This window comes from Penicillium chermesinum (assembly GCF_028974085.1).
Source record: "Penicillium chermesinum strain IBT 19713 chromosome Unknown utg000001l:1.0-1975020.0:1.0-1976611.0, whole genome shotgun sequence".
Taxonomy (NCBI): Eukaryota; Fungi; Ascomycota; class Eurotiomycetes; order Eurotiales; family Aspergillaceae; genus Penicillium; species Penicillium chermesinum.
Window position 1 is genome coordinate 1429679 of NW_026695311.1, and position 21626 is coordinate 1451304.

The window sequence follows — 21626 nt, forward strand, 5'->3', positions numbered from 1 at the left end:
GGCTGTTCGTCACTTCGTCTACTTCGTTGCTCGAGAAACGCGCCACGGGTCACGGGTCCTGGGTCTATACTTAGTAACCTTGGGTGACCCACTTAAAAGCACCCGAACTTTCCATACTTTTCGCTATATACGACTTGAAGCGGATTTGACGTTATTTGCTTTTCGTACTTCTACTGAGCAGCCCACGTATTATCGGAGCAATCCAAACCTGTGTAAAGAATAAAGAATGCTGGCTTTTCCAGGATCCATGACTGGATTTGGTAGCATGACTGCCGATCACAACATCGCGGTGGATCGAGCTACAGGCTACTGTGAAGCACATCGAACATTTGACTGCCCTATGTGACTAGGAATTCTAACTACTAGTGTACATGGAATAAGATTCGTGACCTTAAAATGCATCAGAACTGAGCATAGCAAACTAGATGTCGTACCTGCCATGACTACTAGTGTGAAGGGCTAAAGCAAGACTTGATTCAATCTATACCAGGCCACAAACTGTGTTCGATAAACTTAAGGAAAGGAGTTCAATGCGCCAGTTCCCCGTTACTAGAATACCAAGGTCACGAGTCCTACGTGATCAACACCGGGCCCTGGCCCGTGATAATTAGTACCAATATATTTCCAACTCTACTAACATGGGCGGGAAGCTATCGGCGGCAGTAGATACGACCCTGCAGACAGACGGACACTCGAAGAGAGAGATGTATATAAGAACCGAGGTTAGGCGTGCGCCTTTGTCTGCGTCTTCTAAATATAGCTTGAACTTGAGCTTGGAAGAGTAAGATACAGATCCTGACCATGGTGTCGCCTATTGGAAATTACCATGTTCAAGTTAAGATTTTGTCAAAACTGTTTTGAAAATGCGAAGGAAACTTACTCTTTGAATTCATAGTGTTGGGTAGTCAATCTTTCAAGAAGTTGGTACAACATACCTTGGTACCTAAGGATCATCGGCTATAATGGGTCTATTCAGTGCTGTGCAGATGCCCTAGTGTCGCACCTTTTCTCTTATTTCAGCCAGAGTGTTTGTGGATCTCTGAGGGAACAAGGAAGCATCCCCTTTATAAGACTGGTATCTAATGCTGCCCCAACAGGAGGATAAAACTGATTAGGGCCGTGGATTTCCCCGCCGCAGGCTTGACTGCCAGTGCTTATGTCTATGCCTCCGACAGTGAGGAAGGAACCGGGACGAAAGTATGACCAAGCAGTAGGCTATACAGCCTGGCAATTTGCTATACGCTCAGGACGAGGCTTTCCGCTCCTGTCAACTCTGCGTGACACTCAATAGGCCGAAAGTAAACGAAAGTTGGATGTCGCCGCTCTTGTCATCCTGGTGAGTGATGTAGCGGACGCAAATCACGTAGGACAAATAAGTGCCCAGGTGGATTGTAAGTATCCTATTTGGGCAAGGTGGTACAGTCTACCTTGTCCCGATCCACCAGCAAAATGACCTTGAAAAGAGATGAGGATACCGATTTTCGAATATACATGAATGGCCCCGGAAAAAGGCTTTTGCAATGGCAAGTCACCGGCCGAAATATCGTACACGCCATGGAAATCATCGGAACACCGTCGCTGCCAATGTCACCTCGAAATGGCTGTTACTTTTCGCCCAACATCTCCTTGCGCATCTCTTCCCTTTGTGCTTGTGTCTCCGCCTTGGCCCTGACTCGTTGAGCTTCTGCCTGTGCGCGCTTCGCATCCAACTCTTCTTGAGCAGCCACCCAGACTAGGAACAGGAACGTTAGCTCGAATGCTGTGCCAAGACCTGCCTCACCAGGAGCAACGTACTTGACTTGTCTGACTTTGACCACTCTTTCAACTTCATGACATAATCGTCAAACTCTTGCGCCTTCTTGTCTCCCTGCTCCTCGCTACGCTTCCGCAGGTCCGGGTTGTACCGCTTCACAAGCTCCTCATCCGAGGGGCGGAGGGCTTGCACCAAAGCTGGGCCACCAATAGAGATCGCGATGCCACTGCAAGCGAAAACAGTACGTCAGTTGAAGTCAAGCGTCACGCCTCGGGCCCTCGAGCATCCGTGCCAGAGCACCACTCACCCTGCGATGACCTTGAACCAGAGTCCGGCGCGAGACATGTCGTAAAGGCTTTTCCCCCCCCGGAAGTGAGGCTCAGGGAAAGGACGGGGTTGAGGTTCGGATCGAAGGGCGAAGAACGAGTGGGACGTGACTCAACGGTGAGACATGGATGCCGAATGCGCGAAGAACATCATCTGCATCATGGGGGTTCTCATTTGTCCGATGAGAGGAATTGCACAGCCTCAAGTGGCTGGTGCATTGGACCCTGTGGCGCAGGGGTTCCGTGTCTCACATCTTGGGCCTTCCATTTCAATTCGAAGCACATTCTCTACCCGCCGTTTTACGGTTTTCCCCACACTCGAAGCACCAGTGACGTTGCAGCAATGGTGCTACTGCGGATTGGTGTTTCGGCTGAACGACTTGTCACACTTCTATTCTTGTCACTTCTTACTGTGATCCAATAGCCCAGCAAATTCTCTACCGAATCATCCATGGATTGGACTAAGAGGTAATCTCCACGTTTCATCGGCGTACAGGATTGTCGCGTCGTTGGGCACAAATTGCAGGCCCCTGTGGGGGGTTACCGAGTCATGTGGAAAGGACTAAAAATCATGGCTCGTGGGAGATTGGACCTTTGAATTACAAGATACTTTCGAAGGATTTGGGGATCGCAGTCTACAGGTCCCCGGACCATCAAATTTGGATAATGGAAACACATCGATTACAGCTTCTGCAAAAAAGCGGTTGGGGCGTGAACTAGACAGCCCAGGGATGGTCTAAGCTATTTTACAGGGGGATGCCTCAGAAGCAGCTCGTAAGCTCGTAAGCTCATACAGTATAAACTGGTAAGGCAGCGTTTTCGCCCTCCCTGGGTATTAGTTACAAGGGTACGCCTGATACCGCGTACTTCGTACAAACTGGTAAGGGCCGATGTACATGTAATTCCCCCTGATCGTCAGGTACAATGACAGGGTGCTGGATGCTCTCTGTATCTACAAGTCCAGGGTGGAGTCAGGGGGTTTTGGCGGACAGGCGACATTATCCAAGGTACCCAAAAATGTCTCGTCTGATGCTCCACTAAATCCATCGCCAAGAGTGCCGAATCTGTTCCAGTTGAGATGCCGCTGCAGAATTTCGAAGAATTCACGATGACGGTGGGTGTGGGTCGGCGGTTTTATTAAAGTCAGCCACGCTCTTTCTACCGCCCTAAATTCAACTTTCGATTTCCTCTACGCCAGCAGAAGAGTGCGATATTCTTATACAGGGCTCGTTCCGGCGTAAGTGGTCCTCATTCCAAACTGTACACGTGCTCGATCACCGGGGACTTCGCTCGTGCCGATTGGAGCTGACTTTTCCCCCCTCTAGCGATTTGGCCCTCCTTGAATGCGACCCTAGGCCTCGGTCGCCTCCCTACTCTGTTAACTGCACAGAACTCGCCATTACTTCGAAAGAACGGAGCGCTATGGCATTTCCCCCTCCAGCACAGAGGCCACCGCCTCTGAGACAGTATAAAAGCTCCGCGCCCTCCCCTGGAGGCTATGCGCCGGACCCCAGTAACGGCCCGGACGGAGGCTTCGGCGCCCTAAATGATGGATACGCAGACGATGGATATGGGAATCCAGGGCACAGTGGCTACGGCCCTCCCCCAGCGCAGTCGCAACCCCGCCCTATGCGTCCGCCAGGGCCTCCAAGTGGACGACCGCCACCTGGATTTGATCCCCGCCGCGGACCACCACCAAGAGGAGGGGGAAGGCCCCGTAAGTCTCTAGGGACATGAATTAACAGAGCACCGCAACTGACTGAATGCAGCGGGTGGTAGTCGATCTCGTGCTGGGGAGAACTATGATAACCCCTTTCCCTCCGTACCTCCAGCGAGGGATCCTCGAGATCCTCGAGATCCTAGAGGCCCTCGTGACCCTAGAGATCCTCGGGCTAGAGATAAAAGAGATCCCCGGGACCCTCGCAGTCGGCGGGGCCCGCCGCCTCCAGGAATAGAGAGTGGTATGGCTGCAATGGATATCAACGGTCGCGGCCCTCCTCGACCGCATACCTCCAATTCGTCCCGACGACCTGATCCGCGGGATCCCCGTGGCCCGCCTCGTGGATACCCTCCTGGTCGCGGTCGACCACCTCCTGGTTATGGACCCCCACGATCTGGTCGCCCTGGACCTAACGGCATGCCTCCACCAAGTCGTAGCAATACAGTGCCAGTTAATGACCTCTACGGTGCACCAGGTGGTGATTATGACTACCCAGGAGGCCCAATGATGGGCGATATGCCACCCCGTCCTAGCACTGCTGGTGGCGCACGCCCTCCTCGTCCACCAGCCGAGCATGACTCCGGGCTGATGATGCCTCCCCCTGATCCCACGCATCGGGTATCTTACGCACCGAAAGAGTTCTTGGATAGCTACTTCCATGGAGGTGACGAGCCTGAGATGCCGAACTTCGATGCCATCCCAGAGGGCGGTCCTATGGACGAGATGGGTTTGGATACACCTCCGGCCATTCACACGCCCACTTCTCCACCATCGCCTTCTGGTCCATATACAGCATATGATCCTGGAACTCCGCGATCCCAGAGTAGCTCGAAGCTGCGGGAAGGCGCTAACCAATTCGAGAATGCCGGTTTCCAATTTGATCTTCCCGGTGGTTCTCCAGGCGCTCACCCTCAAAACGAACCTGGATCTGCTGTTCAGGGTGCGTACGCACCTATGGGCTACGAGGAGCCAGGCAGCTATTTCCCCAATGGGGCGAACAACCCCTACACACAGCCACCGCCGCCTAATGCGCCTGCACCTAATGCGGAGGAGAACCCGGATGCCCTGCCCCAACACCCTACGCCATACCGCCCAGGTATGCCAGCCGCAAAACCTGCCCCGGTTCGGAACTACAATCCTGCTGCTCCAACTGCCCCGCCGAGCGGTCCTCAACCCATGCCTCCGGATGGAATTCCGGCGAGCCGTGTTCCAGTGACCCACGATGAACTCCAAATGCTGCAGCAAAAGGCCAAAGGCAACCCTGGAGACCAAGCGCTTCAGCTTCTGCTGGCGAAGAAACTCGCCGAAGCGGCTACAGTTTTGGTGAGTGAGAACACCCGCCTCGACCCGAAGACCAAGGCCAAGGCGAAGGAAAAGTATATCATGGATTGCCATAAGATTGTGAAGAAGTTAGTTTCTGCGGGTTATCCCGATGCCCAATTCTTCCTGGCAGACTGCTACGGCGAGGGCATGCTGGGATTAGAAGTAGATGCCAAAGAGGCATTCTCGCTCTACCACTCTGCAGCGAAGCAAGGCCATCCGCAGTCTGCTTATCGCGTTGCAGTTTGCTGCGAAATCGGTCATGAAGAAGGCGGTGGCACCAAGCGTGACCCTCTTAAGGCGCTTGAATGGTACAAGCGGGCTGCTTCTCTCGGTGATACGCCGGCCATGTACAAGATGGGAATGATCAATTTGAAGGGTCTCTTGGGCCAGCCAAAGAATCCTCGCGAAGGTGTTAACTGGCTCAAGCGTGCCGCAGAACGCGCGGACGAAGAGAACCCGCACGCTCTACATGAACTGGCTCTGATGTACGAAACTGGCCAGCCCACTGATGTCATTGCACGCGACGAGGCGTACGCCTCGCAGCTCTTTCACCAGTCTGCAGAGCTGGGCTACAAGTTCTCCCAGTTCCGTCTTGGTACTGCCTACGAATACGGCCTTATGGGATGTCCCGTTGATAACCGTATGAGTATTATCTGGTACACCCGTGCTGCAGCACAGGGTGAGCACCAGAGTGAACTTGCCCTCAGTGGCTGGTATCTTACTGGGTCAGATGGTGTTCTGCAGCAGAATGACACCGAAGCCTATCTTTGGGCTCGTAAGGCTGCTACGGCTGGTCTGGCTAAAGCGGAGTACGCCATGGGCTACTTCACTGAAGTTGGAATTGGCATTGCAGCCAATATGGATGATGCAAAGCGATGGTACTGGCGAGCAGCGGGTAAGACTCATTTCTTTCTCTTGTGTCTCAGTAATGTGTTGCTAATGTTGGTACAGCCCAAGGGAATCCCAAAGCCCGTGAACGCCTGGAGGAGCTCAAAAAGGGTGGCGGCCGAATGCAAAAGTCCAAGATGGACCGCAAGAACTTCAACGGCAAGCAAGCCGATGGCGAGTGTCTGCTTATGTAGGATGTTGCCCCAGCTTTTCATCTCGTGTTTGGAGAACTTTTTCACCTTCTTTTCTCGGTGCCGGCCACCGTTTTCGGGTGCTGCACTTGTGCTGCATGTACCTTTCTTTCTACCCTTCTAATGAACTACCACCGCTACGATGATGAGGGCAGTTGCTTCGATTTTACGAACAAATTCTGCCTGCTTCTCGCGGTTGATTGTACAATTTTTTTAACCGATGCCATGACTTATTTTGAAGTTGGCTTTGGCCCTCCCTTTTTTTCGTTTCGTTTTCTGGAGCCCTTTCCTCATGTTCTGTGTTAGGTGCATCACTCCTATGGAGATCGACATGACTGTTATGGACAATTGGGGCAAGTACTCTGCTAAGCCGGCAGGCCTGGCTGCAATTTGCGTACTGAATAGAATGGATTTTACATGACCCAAACTGCTCTATCTACTAGTAGGAAGATCCAGGAACATATAGGTATGTATTGAGTATGTCCTGCAGTAAATGAGGGGAACTCTCTCTTACGACTATCGTTAGTCTTCAATCAAATAGAGACTAAAGGTATAGTGGTACTATTAGACGAGTGAAGATCGCCAACCAAACCGCGCGGGCTCAATTCCGCGCTTACCCAATACTCGGCTCGGCTTCTATTGAATTCCTAATCACGGCGCAATCCCTGGAATCAGGGATTCTGACCAATTATTACGCTATATCCAGCCTATTAGGGGCAGTCGAGCACCCTATATACATTTAATTCGAAGCGCTACCCATCTACAAGCCCATTCCTTCGCCCGTATATGGCCTCGGAACAGCCGCCTCATACCCGCCCAGGTAGGAACGCATCCGATATCCCACAAAGTAGCCATAAACGCGCCATCTTCACGGGCCTCGCACTCCTCGCTGCATTCCTGATTGCTGCATTCGGGACAGAGTCCAATCTGTCTTTCCTTCGTCGTATCTTCGGGTCTTTCCACTCCGTGCGAGTCGGGGTGGAGCCGTACAATATCCGAAATACTTCCAGTGTGGTGAAGATGAAGACGCCGATCTATTTTCTGAGCCATGGAGGGGTAAGTCAACCTCTGATGAGATGCGCTAGTAGTGAACCCTTGTCTGATTCTTTAAGCCTAATATCATGTTCGATGTCGAACACCCGGCCTACAAAAAACTCGGTGCCATTGGGCGTGAGATCACGACGAAAGTGAAGCCGCGTGCGGTCGTGGTATTCTCGGCGCATTGGCAGGGAGGAAGGGATACGATCTACGTCAACACTGCCGAGATGACGGATCTTATTTATGAGTAGGTATTGTGCTCTTCTGTCGTAACCTGGGTCTAATTTGATGTTCTCTGCAGCTTTTACGGGTTCCCGGACCACTACTACAAAGAGAAGTATCCGAACGTCGGAAGCAAAGAGGTCTCGAGCAAAGTCCTCGATGCACTGAAAGAAGCCGGTATTTCCGCGAAGGGGGTGAAACGAGGTCTCGACCATGGCGTCTGGGCCAGTTTTAAGTGCGGTTCGTAACCATCTCCCTGTTCCTTTCCCTCGGACATCCCGCCATATGGACTACGAAGCGCAAAACCAAGGAGCTCCTACGGAAGAAGATTTACTGATAAAAATTTAGCTTTCGACCCCGAATCAAATCCCCTCAATGTCCCGATAGTCCAAGTCTCACTCTTCGACACCGAAGACCCAATTCAGCACTACCGGCTTGGTGAAGCCGTCGCTAAGCTGCGCGAAGAGAACATCATGATCATAGTCTCGGGCATGGCAGTGCATAACCTGCGCGATCTGCGTTTCACCTTCAGCAACCCTACTCCATTACCGTATACGGTGAGTTTCGACGAGGCGCTCAAGGACGCAGTGACGACCTCGCCGGAGGAGCGGGAGGAGGCGCTCGCGGCGCTGGTTAAGAGGCCTGATGCACGTCAGGCACATCCATCTTTTGACCATCTTTTGCCTATTCATGTTGGAGCTGGAGCTGCGGGGGCGGATCGGGGAGAGCGACTGTGGACGCTGAAGGAGGGTAGTATGAGCTGGGCGCAATTTCGGTTTGGGGAGGTTCCAACTGGGAGTGCTCTGTCAGCTGTAAGGGGAGGAATTGTGGGATAGATGTTTCAGATGCATAGGTTATCATGTAGCGTAAGAAACGGTGTTTTTTGTTTGCGTGGCTTGGATTCAGAATCTTTATGTAGGAAGAGCTCGAGACTCGACTCGACTCGAGGATCCGATTTCTTCTATAGATACAAGATACATAATGGTTGACGGAAAGAAACTCGCATTGCGGCAGGGCATAAGACAGGAACGGGTGGATATTGATTGTCATTATGAAGCCTGCTTCACCAAGTTCGTGACGCGGTCTTCGATCTGAGCGTCGGTGAGACCTGCGACGAGGTTAGCATGTTGGAACGGAGATGTGGGGTTTGGGGGGCTGGATGAACGAACCAGAAAGCGCTTCCTGGGTCTCCTTGCCAAAATCTATAATATAACATTCGCAGATTAGCAATTGACTTCCTTTGAGACCGCGTTGCGTTGTTCTTTGCGCGGGGGGTCGTACCGTATCGGGCGAAGACTCGTGGCGCAGTGCCGGCGGCCTCACGGATCAAGATGGGAGTGTGTGGGTTATGCTTCTTCATGGTAGGGTAGGCACGGTTGATGAAGGTTCTATCGGGCGCAAGAGGATTGCGTTAGCCAGTGTGGTCGAGGCTTGTGGAAGGTACTGCATAGCGCGGCGACGGGGTCAATGCCATACCTGGTGGCGGCGCTCTGTTCGGAGGTCTGGCAGAACAAGAAGCGGAGCTCCTTCAAGCCCTTGGTGAAGACGTATTTGCCCGACATCTTTAGGGGTATTTGGTGCTTGGGAGGGGGGATATCAACGGGAGACCACGAGAGAGCAAAGGGCATTTATTCACAGCCGCCGTGATTCGCTCACACTGCTGTTCTGCCACGCTAAGCCGAACTGAGAGACGATTAGTCACCATTCCTCCATCCGTATGTGAGATGGAAGGCATGTCTCTACGATAAAGGCTATCTTGCTGGAAAGCCTTGATATTTTTTTTCAAGTATCTGCTACAATTGAGCTTCGGTAATTCGAGATCAAAACAACTCCAATCAAAATATTGGTGCTGGTGAGATATCACTCTTTGATCCTCCCCGGCGGAAAACTCGCTCGCCCCGGTCACCGGCCTCCCGCCCTTCTTCCCTCTTCCCTCCTCTCAAGCCGCCATACCCAACCGTCACCATGTCGTCTCGCGTGGGATTCCGCTTCGTTAACAACGCTCGCTTTGCGTTTCGCAATGCCACCGGGCCTTTCCGCCGGTCGGGCGCCCAGGGTTTCCGTTTCCAGAGCTCCGAGGCCGGAGCTGCTCCAGAGCAGAGCACCTTCCAACGCCTGTGGAACAGCCCCGTGGGTGTGAAGACTGTCCACTTCTGGTGAGTAGTTCGCGCTCGGGTTTGAGTGTGATGTGTTATCTCTAGATTGACTAACTCTGTGTGCAATAGGGCCCCCGTGATGAAGGTACGATTAAGTTCACCCGCTCCCAACATGTTTGATAAGCACGCGACGAACCCCCAGCACACCATACATACAAAAAGACACCTCCCACAACGTTTTACACCTTTCTATCTATAATTTAGATGGCTAACAGATTTCTGGAATAGTGGGCTCTGGTTGTGGCCGGTATCTCTGACATGGCCCGTCCAGCTGAGAAGCTCTCCCTTACCCAGAACGTCGCTCTGATGGCCACCGGAGCTATCTGGACCCGCTGGTGCTTCATCATTAAGCCCCGTAATATTCTGTATGTCTTGTTCCGCTATACATAAACCAGGTCCGGAAAAGGAAGCTGACTGATATATCCAGGCTCGCCGCTGTCAACTTCTTCCTTGGCTGCGTTGGTGCCATCCAGGTCGGCCGTATCTACCTCTGGCGCCGCAGCGTCGATGGATCTGCCGTCGAGGCTGCCAAGGATCTCGAGGGCGATCTCGTTGACTCCGCCAAGGGTGTTGCCGCTTCCGTCGAGAGCACCGTGAAGGAGGTCAAGAAGTCCGCTTAGACTATCGTGACGTCTTGATTGGACCCAGTTAATAAGTTGTGAGAAGAGCTATGGTTGACATTCACCCACGCGGATGGGTTTCTGAAGAGGACCCTCAGGCTCGTGCCGGCTTGAGCTTGCGTCGGGATTTGATATACATCCATTAGAAGAGTTTGTTTCGTTGCTGGTGCCATCTACTGCTTCTATAAGAGACCCGCTGTACATAGTAAATCATGTCAAGATATTTGAATTCTTCCAGCTCAGGGTCAGATAGTGTTTGATAAGACTGACTGATCACCATGAAGACCCGCCGGGACGAGGAGACGCAAATCTGGATATGCACAAGATCAATTGTTTCATGTGCAGGTGATTACAGTGAAAAAGCCCCTCCACCAGATCAGATGAGTAGCGGGGGTTCAAACCTCTTAAAGTTGAAATGTTAATAAAGCCCTCTATCTGCTCTCATAACGGAAATGTCTGCACCGACGGAAGAGTCTCATTACCACGTATCTGAAGAGCACAAAGCCGATTTCTCATGGTGGGTCTCGGATGATGTTATGAGAATGGCGACTGTGCCATAGCCCTAGAGCAGATGCTCGTCTCGTTCTCTTCATCTACCTCGCCTGCGGCTCATGATTGTACGGGTTGGGAAGATCAGCTACAAAAATTGCAAAGGAAAAGAATGCCATGTCCCTAGTATATCACCTGAGGATACCGTAATCAGGAATTACTATTATCAATAGACATCGATGTTAGCAATCTCTCAGATCCGGTCCGTGACAGAGTGCCGATGAACCCAGCTTCGCGCTCTCTTCCCGAATATATACCTGGCCGTGGCGGAGTGATCAGCACGCATCCCATCTTTACTGCCAGAGTGGGCCAGCTCATGAAATTACTCACATTGGAATCGTAAACAGAGTAATGCCTATTGTGATTCCACCGATTGTGAAAAAGCAGTTGCGAACTCCCTGGATGGCAATCCAATCGTTGATATAAAACGACAACCCGAAAGCGAACATATTCTTGATAAAATTCATTGTCGCAAATGCCTCTCCGGCCTTTTCTCTGTGGCAGTCAACGACATACGAAACAACCCCCGTCGTCCCAAGCTGAATGCCAAAGTTGATAAGCCCCAGGCACACAATGACAGACACGGGCCAAGGATCCTTCGCGTAGGAAGCTTGGCCCCACGCAAAGAAGCCCGTTGAGGTAAATATTAGATACGTGACCATGATCGGAAGACGGAACTCTGGCTCTGAACTCTAGTCAGCTTTCAATATGCGATGTAGCTGGTTGGGGGTGGGGGAGATACCGAATATGCCGCCATTCATTTTGGACATCTTGGTGATGAGGCCATCCACGAGAGGTCCCGCGGTGAGGGTCCCGAGAACAGATGCAACAAAAGAGGAAAGGTTTGTCGCTCCGACGCCGACGACAGAGAAGCTATAAGGAGGCGCAGAGAAAATCTGGGACAGCGTTAATGATATGCCAACCAGCCATGAAATGCATATCGTGAAGAGAAGGACGGCCCAAATTACAGCCGGAGAGCCAAGTAGATAGAACGGCCGGATGAGAGTATTCCAAAAAGATACATGGTTGACATAGCCGCTGTAAGGCCATAGATCTTGGAACCAAGAGTGAGATGACCGGGATGTAGGTGTACGATTCCCCCAGACATGTTCCACTAGTTCCAAGTCTGGCTTGCCTTCGAGTGTCACCTGTGGAGTGTCAGACACTGGACAGCCATCTGTATTGAGGGCCCATACCGTTGTTTTGCCAGTGTCTATGTTTAGCGCCTCTCTCTTGAAAGCAGATTCGGGCATCCAGAGAAAAATCAAAATGAGCTGAACACTAAATGCGCCACCCATTGCGTAGAGCGCAGCATGGTAAGATCCATATTCAATGATTGCGGAGGCTGGTGAGCATAGCTAGATCAGACGAGAAGTCAAATGTGCTCACATATTATCTTACCGATCGGAACTGCCAAGTTAATCCCCCCCCAAGACCCCGAGATTGAAGATCGCGGTACGGAACCCACGCTCGTGGACAAACCTGGTCATATTGTAAGCGATTCTCTTGAGAAAGGAGCAGACCAACATACCAGACATCCGCAATAGAGGCTGGCACCAGAGCCTCCATTGGGGCCATACAAAGACCACAGAAAACCCGTGAAGCCACAAAAGAAGGGAAACTAGTCGTGGCAGCTCCCCAGAAGCACGAAACCAAGAGACCAATTGTTGTCCCGAGATATACAGGGCGCTTCCCATACTTCACTGCGAGCGAATTGAAAACCAGGCTACCGACAGCGATTGCCGCGATTGCTCCACCTTGCACGGCAGATGTGAATGTCGCCAGGGAGACACCAAATTCAGCAGCGAGGGGCACGAAGGCGCTTCCTAGGAGAGGCCCGACCGCTTCAGAGGCATGGGATTAGCTGAGTCCAGCTTGAAGGGAAGAGTATGTGTCGCCAGACTTACCCCCTACACATCCGCAGCCCCATCCGTAACAAATGGTAAAGAGTTCCTTCTTCGTGCGAGACCAGTTGTAGGGATCATTAGGGTCGTCGGACGGCTGGGGAACAAGCACTATCTTGCCAGTGCGGTCATGTTTGAGAAGACCGGGGTCTATACCAGTATACGTGGCTGTGTCGCCGAGGGCATTTAGAGGTGCTGTGCCTGGAATGTGTTCCAGAGTTGTGTCGTCGAGAATACCCAGTGGCATTTTGGTCCAGTGGGAGAAAAGCTGTTTCGATGTCGGCCAGGACTAGCAGAAGCTCTCTAGGAGGGGTTCGCTTAAAGTACGAATTCCAGACACCTTGGCTCGGACTGAATATACTGAAGTAAGGCTTGTCTAACGGAGCTCAAAGAGACTCCATCGTTAATCAACTGCCGCATAGAATGATAGCTGCAGGATTCACAGCGCCAAGTGCTTTTACCAAGAGCCTAGCGGCTGTAGCCTATCAGACTGAGGAATTGATCTTTACCACGGGGTCAGAGCCCCTGGAAAAAATGCTGGAGTAACGGTAACCGGCCATATCAGTATAAGATGATCATTAGTTTAGGGTGGAGGAATATGGGGCTTCAGCAGCCCCAGGTGGGGAGCCCCAGACTATGTAAATCCGGGGTTCCCCACAGCGTGGCTTGCTTAATTACCCGACAGTTTCCATTACTGAGGGTCATCATTACAGTCACATATGGACAGTCGTGCCCAAATGAAATTGTCAATGCGTTATGGGCCTTTTGCAATGCCATGTCTTGTGTATTATGAAGCTGGCCACGCCTGTTTAGGAGTTTTCACATAATCCGTCATTGAGAAGTGGATGACAGCCTGAGGACTGGTCAGGTGTCTTGATTTGTGTCCAGCAAACCCAGTCCCAAATATTGAAGGCATTCCAATAAGCAGGTCCCTGGTGGGACTATAAGTTGAATTGAGGCCGAGCAGGTACAATAATCTTACGTCTAATTCCAATTGGTCTTCGTACAAGACTGCTCAAGGCTTGTGAAATAAATTACGGGGCCGAAAGCATCATTGGAAAGGGGAACTTCCTGTGACACGTGCATGTAAGCATACACCGTTTCACCTGGGCAGTAGCGGTAAATCTGCATCCTGTCGACACTATTCCTCGATGTGGACCTCATCCCGTCGGGGCAGACCGAACTGTTTCAGAAAGAATAGGGTTTTTTCGGAAATTAAATCCAGCGTGCATAAAGATTTTTGACAGTACCCACCTACTACAGCATAGCCCCGGAAAACCCCCAGCGCCACGATGATGTGGGGAACAGGTGAGGGGAAAGCGAGATCAGCCGACATGACAGAACCTTGGAACGGGAAGCCCAGGAAGAGAGATTATAGAACGACGCTGAACGCGAGCCTGAAATCATTCGTCCAGATCTAAAGAGCCATGCAAGCGAAGCGGAGCATCATCGTGACCGGTACGAGTATCTATCGATGACGTTGAGAACTCTCTTAATATCGGGTAATAGGGGGAGCATCGGGAATTGGGCTCGGGATAACGAAGCATTTCATCCAGGAGCCAGACACGCACATCACTATTCTCGACATTAACCCGAACACCGGGGCTCAGACAGTCGACAATCTACGCTCCGAGTTTCCATCCGCGGGGATCTCATTCGAACAATGCGATGTTTCTTCTTGGGAGAGCCAAGCAGCTGCCTTTGAGAATGTTTATAAGAATCAAGATCGTATTGACATCGTATTTGCCAACGCTGGCATAACAGAGAAGGGCAGCATCTTGATACACGAAGAAGGCAGCCAAGACCAAGGCCCGACAAAACCGAACCTGGCTACATTAAACGTGAATCTCATCGGAACTCTGTATTGTAAGTCCAGCATTTCCACCATCCCGCAAGCTACACGATGTTAAGCTGCTTCGAGCCGTCCGACTTGCAACGTATTATATGTTGAAAAAGTCGACTCACGAGGAGCACGGATCGAAAGGGTTGATTGTCTGCACCGCATCAAACGCGGGCTTATACCCTTTCCCCATTGCACCCGGATACGCGACTTCCAAAGCTGGGGTAGTTGGCCTCGTGCGCTCGGCTGCCCGGCGGCTCGCAGCGCACAAGATTCGCATCAACGCCCTTGCACCGGCTGTTATTGGTACGACAAATGCGATAAGCATGACTATCTTTGAATGCTTCTCAAAACCACTCTGGACCAAGCTAATTCAACGCATAGAAACGAACATCGCATCGAACGCAGATCTTTTTAAATCTATGATTATTACGCCTATGTCCACTGTCGAGAGAGCAGTCGCCCAATTTGCCGATGACGAGAGCCTGACGGGTAGAATCACCGAGCTACATGGGGAGCATGTCACTTTTGCTGAACCACCAAGGTACGTGGATGGTGATACGGAGAAGAATATCGAAAATTTCTGGAATCTCGGATATGCATGATACGACCGAGGATTGCATTGCGAGCTGCTAGTACTACTAGGGCTGATTAGAAGCATTCTAAACTCAATCAAGTCACCATACAAGTACTCACACATCAGATGCTAATGCATATCATATATGGCACTCATCTATACTATACACTATGGCCCTCTGTAAGGCCATCATGGTATGAAATAATCAATAACATACCGGGGATATCAATAGAAAACCCCAAAAAGCACTATACGGCCAGACCAGGCTGCAACCGAATACCACCAGAGCGCCAGAGAAACATCAAGCGCAAACAGCGCGCTGGTTGAAGCGTGCTGTCCTTGCACCCCCATCTCCTTCCGAAAGACTTTAGTCTTTCTCGTTTTGTAATAAAACCGCCAGCCTCTGCAGTTTGTCTTCGCAGTTCACCTCCATTTTCATGATGATTTCCACTGCGTCTTTCTTCGTAATAAGGAGCTGCGACACGAGCCAGAAGTTGTATCCATTCTTGTAAAATCCCATGGATGCCCATTCATCATGGGTGACTTGGGTGCGCAACGCGGCCCAGTATTCGCGCCACCGTCCAAGAGCGATCATTATTGATGACAAGACCGTGTCCTCAGGAATCATGCTTTTGCTGTCGGTACTGCCGCCAGGGCTCTGTACCGACTGTATGGCTAGAGGGTGACGTCTTATTAACCCGACAAAAGTCATGTGTTGATTAATGAAAGCGAACAATACTGCGAGTAATTAGTAAGAGCCGAGGAGGAATGGATGGTGACCTTGCACATACTGTGAATAAGTATGAACATGTCCAGGACGATAAGGTCCATACGATTTGTCTCCGGTGTCGGTTGCGGAGATGCGAACGGAGTAGCGACGAACAGATTTTGAAAAGCTTCGCGTATCGTGAGATTGCGAGAGAGTCGGAATGTCGGATCAGCAAAAGGATGTTCTGACTTGAACAGAGCGTCTGAGCAGGGAAACTCGCATTCCGTGTCGGACATAGTCAACCGGCAGGGGTAATTCTGGAAAAAGAGAAATGCACAGTCGAGGAGCGAAATGAAAGACATAGTCCTGTTTCAATATGAGAGGTGTGAGGTATGAAGGCCTAGATCGAGACGTACCGAATCCGACATTCAGTCTGAATCCACATCTGTTCAGATGCCCCCTCGTGAGGAAGATGTCTGCTTTTGGTTAACTTTAACCGACGGGCGATCTGTTTTCATGTGAGTGGTGTGGATCATGAAGGGGGCGATTCTTGATTACCTTGACCACCTGACTGAAACGAACCTCCATCGCGCGATTGCGAGATGTCGGGCACCCTGCCCAATATTGAACTACCATTATAATGAAGCCCGCGAGAAACGTTTGAAACTGATTCCAATCGCTGCCGTCGTCGATACTTGAGCTCCCAGTGAAGATCGAGGCAGCCTCGAAATCCGAGGCGTAGATGTTGCTCGAGAAAATGAATAATTCGGCAAAGTCGAGAACTCGTTTTGCCATGTAGACCTCCCTCTGGTCTGTGCTGTATATAGCACCCATGAAGACAACCGCGGCTAGGAGCGGCAGACCTACCGTCTCTGGGTTAAATGTAGGAGCATGAATCATAGCACAGTTTTTTTGCCAGTACTTGAAGTAGAAAGATATGAATTTGCGGATGCGCGCAGTGGTCAGTAGCTGATTTAGATTGGCCGATATTTCCTCCTGGGCTTTCGCGTCTAACGGGACTGTCCACGCCCGTGCCAGGATAGACTGCACCAGAGCCATTGCGAATGGGCGTTCGGGTTCAAAGACAGCCTGCTCTGCTGACAGCGCTAGCTGAGGGCGCTGTCCTATAAGAGATGGAGGGTAGGCTAGTTGCTCATTGAACGGGTGATCATCTGTAGGCTTGTGACTCTCTGTAGAGAGCCCTGAAAAGGGCCCTGTAAAGAAATCAAGGAAGGTATCTTGGAAGAATTGAAGGGAACTCAGTTCGAAGGGATCAACCGAGCCGGTCATCAAGTCCGGCCGGTTGGTTTGTATATTATAGGAGAGCGTTGCTTCGGCGCCTTCTTCCATGTCCGTCTGGTTATCGAATATGAGGCTCCGCCCGCGGTCGGTTCGCGGAGGCAAACGGAATTGTTCGATGAAGCTATCGGTGCCGCCGTTGAGGAGGAATTTGATCGACCCCCGATCGGAAGAGGGAGCATACATGTCGGGTTTCTCTTCTGCGAAGGAATGAGCGTATGTTCATATGTAAATCTCCAATTTCCGGTGCCCACCTTCATCGAATACGTTATGAGAGCGCGTGTTTCGTTCATTATTGCAATCGAGGTTTCGTTTGACGCAAGAGCCACAAGGACTCTGCCCGTCGCATCGTAATTTCATCAAAGTACACTAAGGGACAACACGTCAGCTGGAGCCAAACTCCCGGGCTCGGGGAGAGAGACCCACTGATTGGCAAGCATGCCGCCTCCGTCCCCTCTGACCAGTCTCTGGGATTTTGCGGTCTCCGCGCTTGGCACAATCAGTGTAGTGATCGCGAAGATTGTCGCTGGAGGTTTATTAGACCAAGACACTTGGCGCGTTCAGTGCACGTACCATCGCGCGAATGCCTCGTTGCAGAACACGCACGAGTAGGGTTTTTGGCCCGAATCTGAGGAGAGTGAGCAGCTTGATCGCAATCGTATAGAGGGGGCCATACGTCGAAGATGATGCCGCTTCAAGTGGTCAACGCGCGTGAAGCCCCGCTGACAGACTGTGCAGCGAAAGTGCTTGTCGGCGGGCGCCATGGTGGTCCATCGGGGAGGAGATCCGGGGTAGTGAGGAGAGAAGATCGGGTCTTTGGTAGAAAAGAGGAGTTTACCGTACGGGCGATCCGTATGGTACCGTCACAGATGAGATCATCAGCGGTCGGCCCAAATGCTATTCGACGGCTCTAGGAGGGGATATAGGGGATATAGGTGAGGTGAGAAAAAGTTTATTTGCTCGTTCGAGTGCCAATCGTCTAAGAGGCCATTTTGTCTCTTCTCTGGCCCCTGGAGGTCCCATGCGCTGTGCTCCCGGGATGTAGCGCCTTGGTAGTCTCTTCTAGTGCTATATGCTGGCAACTGATCTACCGCAGTCCACGGGCTGAGGAAAGTCAACTTGATCGTCATCCAAATAGTTCACGTTGATCCTGTTGTATTTCTCATTCTCGGTCCACCCGTCGCCAATCCATCCAAAGGCATTACCAGTCACATACTCGTACTCGTAGTCTTCCCATCGAGGATGAGCGAACGCCTCGAGGGCGTGCAGCGACGATCCTGGGGGCCAGTCAGAACCAATTGCCAGAGTATGGGGAATGGGAACTCACCGGGCCATAACGCTGTTACTCGGCCATTCTCCGCTCCACCCTTGTACCAACTGCGGCAACGGGCACTGAATACCGTTCTTTTGAAATACTCGTCACAGTATTGGGCGAACTGCTGAACGGCCGCTGGTCGAACACTCATCGAAGCAATGTGATCGCGTTGCATCTTGCGCACGCACTCCGTAAAATAGTCAATTTCCTTCTCGAACAGAAGCAGCAAGTTCCCTTCACCGACCGCGGAGTTGGGGCCAAAACAGATGAAATAATTAGGGAACCCATCTGTCGCGATAGACAAGTAGGTCTCTGTGGATTCCTTCCAACGGTCGGCCAAGGATCCCCCCCACGCCCTCTCACAGGAAATCTGGGCGTGAAGGTGGTATCGAAGCCGGTTGCACAGACGATCATATCTACCGGTCGGTGATTTCCATCTTCGGTGACGATACCGGTTTCGTCGACCCGTATAATGTTAGATTTGATGAGCGCCACTTTTTCATCGGCCAGGGCTTCGAGATACCCAGGTCCTGGGGTTAAGCGGCGGCAGGCTACTGGGAAAGAAGGGATCAATTCATCCAGTAGCTCGGGTTTCTTTGCGAGACGCTTTTTCATGTTGTCGATTATTATATCGCGTTCTGCAAGTTGCGTGGGGTTACCCAGGAGGGTTGTACCGTGAATAGACTGGAGCTGGAGCTCGACCTCTTGTGTCCTCGGTTAACAGTGCTTTCTTGTACGTCGATTGGCCAGGGGCTTTACCTTTGCGGAATTGCTGATACGCGGCGTGATCCTTCTTGAACGTATCAATCTCCTCTTGGCTGAATGAAACTGCTAGGGGTGTGAGTCAATGATCGCTTCCACAAATGCTTTGCAGCGTACAGTTCTGTGTGTCCCCGGAGCGCTTGTCGATATATTCTCGCGCAAAGGTGGGTGAAATCCAGGTACGTGACCTGACATAATGATCAATGTGATTCACCTTGGGCAGCATTGCCGGAAGGATCTGAATTCCGCTAGAGCCATTGCCGACAATGGCGACATTCTGGTTCTAGGGGCAAAGTCAGAAAGTAATCAGCTCAGGAGGTCCAGAGGCGAAAGTACCGTATAATCATAGTCCGTTTCCCAGGCCGCGCTGTGCATCAACTTCCCTTTGAAATCGTGTAGACCAGGGATGCTCGGCCACCTCCAATTGTTGAGAGAACCTGTAGCTTGGATGAGGACATTACATTCATCCTGGTGAGACGTTCCAGCATCATCTTGAACCTTAGTCCAAGGTTAGCTGCCTGTAATATACGTGAGGTGACTTTCGTACCTGCAGTTTCCACTTAGACTTCCCTTCGTCCCAGCTTGCGTCCAAAACCCTGTGCTTCAGTTTGATGTACTTCCAACATCCGTACTTCCCCGCAACTCGCTTCCAGTAATGATGGATTTCTGGCGCCGGAGCGTAGAACGAAGACCACTCTTTGTTCGGCTCGAAGGTCGCTTGGTATGTATGGGCCGGGATATCTGGAGTAACGATGTGTGAGTCCAACTTCTCGCGCTTGGGGAGACTAGAAAGGTTCGGAGGAAAAGAAAAAAGCTAAGAAATTGACTGACCACACGCGCATCCGGGATATCGGTTTTCAAACCAAGTGCCTCCGATATCCTCATTCTTTTCGTAAATGCACAACTCGACATTTGGGATTCTCTGTAAGAATCGGATACAACTTATAATCCCGGAAAGACCAGCTCCGATGATAACAACCCTCAATGGACGGGCTTCATCAATAGATCGATCCGCTACTGAACATGAATTATTCGCCGGTTCCACGGTGGCCATATCCGGTGCCTGGGGAACAGGCCTGGGGCCCTTGCTGAAAGGCTTTGAAAAGAATTTCATCATGTCACACAAGTGAATCTTGGGAAAAGGGTAAAAAATTGACTTTAGGATCAATGGAAAGATCAGGCTGCCCTCCGCGGTCTAATATTTATTAGAATCAGGCCTAACCGGCGATGTATGCCAACAACTTTCGTGGCAAATCCTTGGTCAGGGCGTCTTCCCCACCTCAGCGCCCCTTTCCCATGGGTTCATTGAATAGCTCGACTAAGTGCGGCCTAGATTAGCGTCGGAACAAGGACTGAAACAGAACATGCAATTGTTGGGTATTTGCTGTGTATTGTGGACGTCCCCGAACGATGAGAGCGGAGACGTCCACATTCAGCCCTGGGGCCCACATTATTGGCCCCGCCGTGGATATTTCCGTGTATCAGTGTGCTTTTGGTCTCGGGGTAAACGTCATGAAGGAACTTCTGGTTGGAAGTAGCTGCGTGAGGAGCCGGAATACGATGAAGGTCTTTTGTGAGTGGTAGACCGGGAATCCCCCCCATCCTGGCCATGCGGGGAGGAGGTAAATAGCACGAGGGCCACCTGCGCATGGTCCAAGCATCCAGAATTCTCCACATGTTGTGCGAGATTCTACTGCTGATCTTGCCTTGTAATCGCGAAGGATCAATCTGACGAACCACCTGCTGACGGGGGCGCATTTAGTCCCGGGCCTGCGCCGGATATGGAAGATACAAGTCGTAGTGTCATTGTACATATTGGGTACGATGTCTTGTCCCGAGGTCCTTGTATGAAACATGCCTTGTGACGCATTGATCTACACGTCCAATTGTTATTACCGAAAGATGCTGTAGATCCAATGGCGGAAAGTCGTATGAATCATTTCCCTCCAACCTTGGAAATGTCAGATCTCATTAAGTCAGATATGAAGTAATGTATCTTGAAATAACCTAGCCCTGGAGCCCTGACCACATGGAACAGGGTCCTCGCGGTCGTCAAGTTTAGTATACATGGTGGACTGTGTGCTATTCCCCGATAGCGCCGACAATGACTGCAATGATGATGATTATGGGCGGATCAGTAGGCCGGGGGTTAGCGATGAGTGGAAACTTAAATTACTCACCAACAACAAGTAGGATTCACCATTTTGATCCTTGGCACTCCTAGCAGATACCACAGCTCGCTCCAAGAAGCCATTCCCTTTCTTGGTGTTCTCGAGGACAATTAGTATGTTATCCATCGTCTTTTGGATGAGATGATGTTGTTCCTCCACTATTATTGTGGTTTCTTGAAAAAGCTCGCTCAGAACTTGCAAGCCCTGAGCTATCTTATGAATAGTTCTACACACTCGAAGGCAGGTGTACGAGCCTTCGATGC

General features: G+C 51.2%; 9 protein-coding genes across 9 annotated transcripts; 5 read left to right on the top strand and 4 right to left on the bottom strand.

The window, feature by feature from the left end:
- Positions 1 to 1604: 1604 nt before the first annotated feature.
- Positions 1605 to 2098, bottom strand: N7468_000550 (uncharacterized protein; the record flags this gene model as incomplete). Its single annotated transcript, XM_058469847.1, has 3 exons — positions 1605 to 1732; positions 1795 to 1979; positions 2061 to 2098. 3 exons carry the CDS (start codon positions 2096 to 2098, stop codon positions 1605 to 1607), a joined length of 351 nt encoding a protein of 116 aa, XP_058335878.1.
- A 1527-nt stretch (positions 2099 to 3625) lies between these two features.
- Positions 3626 to 4034, top strand: N7468_000551 (uncharacterized protein; the record flags this gene model as incomplete). The annotated part of the gene is made up of 2 exons (XM_058469848.1): positions 3626 to 3800; positions 3859 to 4034. The coding sequence occupies 2 exons, from the start codon at positions 3626 to 3628 to the stop codon at positions 4032 to 4034; spliced, it is 351 nt and encodes a 116-aa protein (XP_058335879.1).
- Positions 4035 to 4051: 17 nt separating this feature from the next.
- Positions 4052 to 6204, top strand: N7468_000552 (uncharacterized protein; the record flags this gene model as incomplete). The annotated part of the gene is made up of 2 exons (XM_058469849.1): positions 4052 to 6017; positions 6074 to 6204. 2 exons carry the CDS (start codon positions 4052 to 4054, stop codon positions 6202 to 6204), a joined length of 2097 nt encoding a protein of 698 aa, XP_058335880.1.
- Positions 6205 to 6987: 783 nt separating this feature from the next.
- Positions 6988 to 8297, top strand: N7468_000553 (DODA-type extradiol aromatic ring-opening family dioxygenase; the record flags this gene model as incomplete). Its single annotated transcript, XM_058469850.1, has 4 exons — positions 6988 to 7257; positions 7314 to 7486; positions 7541 to 7701; positions 7810 to 8297. 4 exons carry the CDS (start codon positions 6988 to 6990, stop codon positions 8295 to 8297), a joined length of 1092 nt encoding a protein of 363 aa, XP_058335881.1.
- A 213-nt stretch (positions 8298 to 8510) lies between these two features.
- On the bottom strand, positions 8511 to 9023 carry N7468_000554 (L51/S25/CI-B8 domain-containing protein; the record flags this gene model as incomplete). Its single annotated transcript, XM_058469851.1, has 4 exons — positions 8511 to 8569; positions 8631 to 8663; positions 8743 to 8849; positions 8938 to 9023. The coding sequence occupies 4 exons, from the start codon at positions 9021 to 9023 to the stop codon at positions 8511 to 8513; spliced, it is 285 nt and encodes a 94-aa protein (XP_058335882.1).
- A 403-nt stretch (positions 9024 to 9426) lies between these two features.
- On the top strand, positions 9427 to 10237 carry N7468_000555 (mitochondrial pyruvate carrier family protein; the record flags this gene model as incomplete). The annotated part of the gene is made up of 4 exons (XM_058469852.1): positions 9427 to 9617; positions 9687 to 9702; positions 9846 to 9982; positions 10045 to 10237. The coding sequence occupies 4 exons, from the start codon at positions 9427 to 9429 to the stop codon at positions 10235 to 10237; spliced, it is 537 nt and encodes a 178-aa protein (XP_058335883.1).
- An 875-nt stretch (positions 10238 to 11112) lies between these two features.
- On the bottom strand, positions 11113 to 12937 carry N7468_000556 (major facilitator superfamily domain-containing protein; the record flags this gene model as incomplete). Its single annotated transcript, XM_058469853.1, has 5 exons — positions 11113 to 11471; positions 11529 to 11934; positions 11983 to 12144; positions 12188 to 12630; positions 12694 to 12937. 5 exons carry the CDS (start codon positions 12935 to 12937, stop codon positions 11113 to 11115), a joined length of 1614 nt encoding a protein of 537 aa, XP_058335884.1.
- Positions 12938 to 14117: 1180 nt separating this feature from the next.
- N7468_000557 (putative short chain dehydrogenase/reductase) lies at positions 14118 to 15135 on the top strand (the record flags this gene model as incomplete). The annotated part of the gene is made up of 4 exons (XM_058469854.1): positions 14118 to 14148; positions 14200 to 14556; positions 14612 to 14836; positions 14915 to 15135. 4 exons carry the CDS (start codon positions 14118 to 14120, stop codon positions 15133 to 15135), a joined length of 834 nt encoding a protein of 277 aa, XP_058335885.1.
- A 339-nt stretch (positions 15136 to 15474) lies between these two features.
- N7468_000558 (uncharacterized protein) lies at positions 15475 to 20104 on the bottom strand (the record flags this gene model as incomplete). Its single annotated transcript, XM_058469855.1, has 17 exons — positions 15475 to 15845; positions 15899 to 16182; positions 16233 to 16324; positions 16399 to 17315; positions 17370 to 17484; positions 17542 to 17641; positions 17689 to 17743; positions 17792 to 17929; positions 17977 to 18025; positions 18199 to 18392; positions 18443 to 18800; positions 18851 to 19134; positions 19190 to 19261; positions 19310 to 19475; positions 19529 to 19690; positions 19740 to 19967; positions 20024 to 20104. The coding sequence occupies 17 exons, from the start codon at positions 20102 to 20104 to the stop codon at positions 15475 to 15477; spliced, it is 3666 nt and encodes a 1221-aa protein (XP_058335886.1).
- Between the last annotated feature and the right edge of the window lie 1522 nt (positions 20105 to 21626).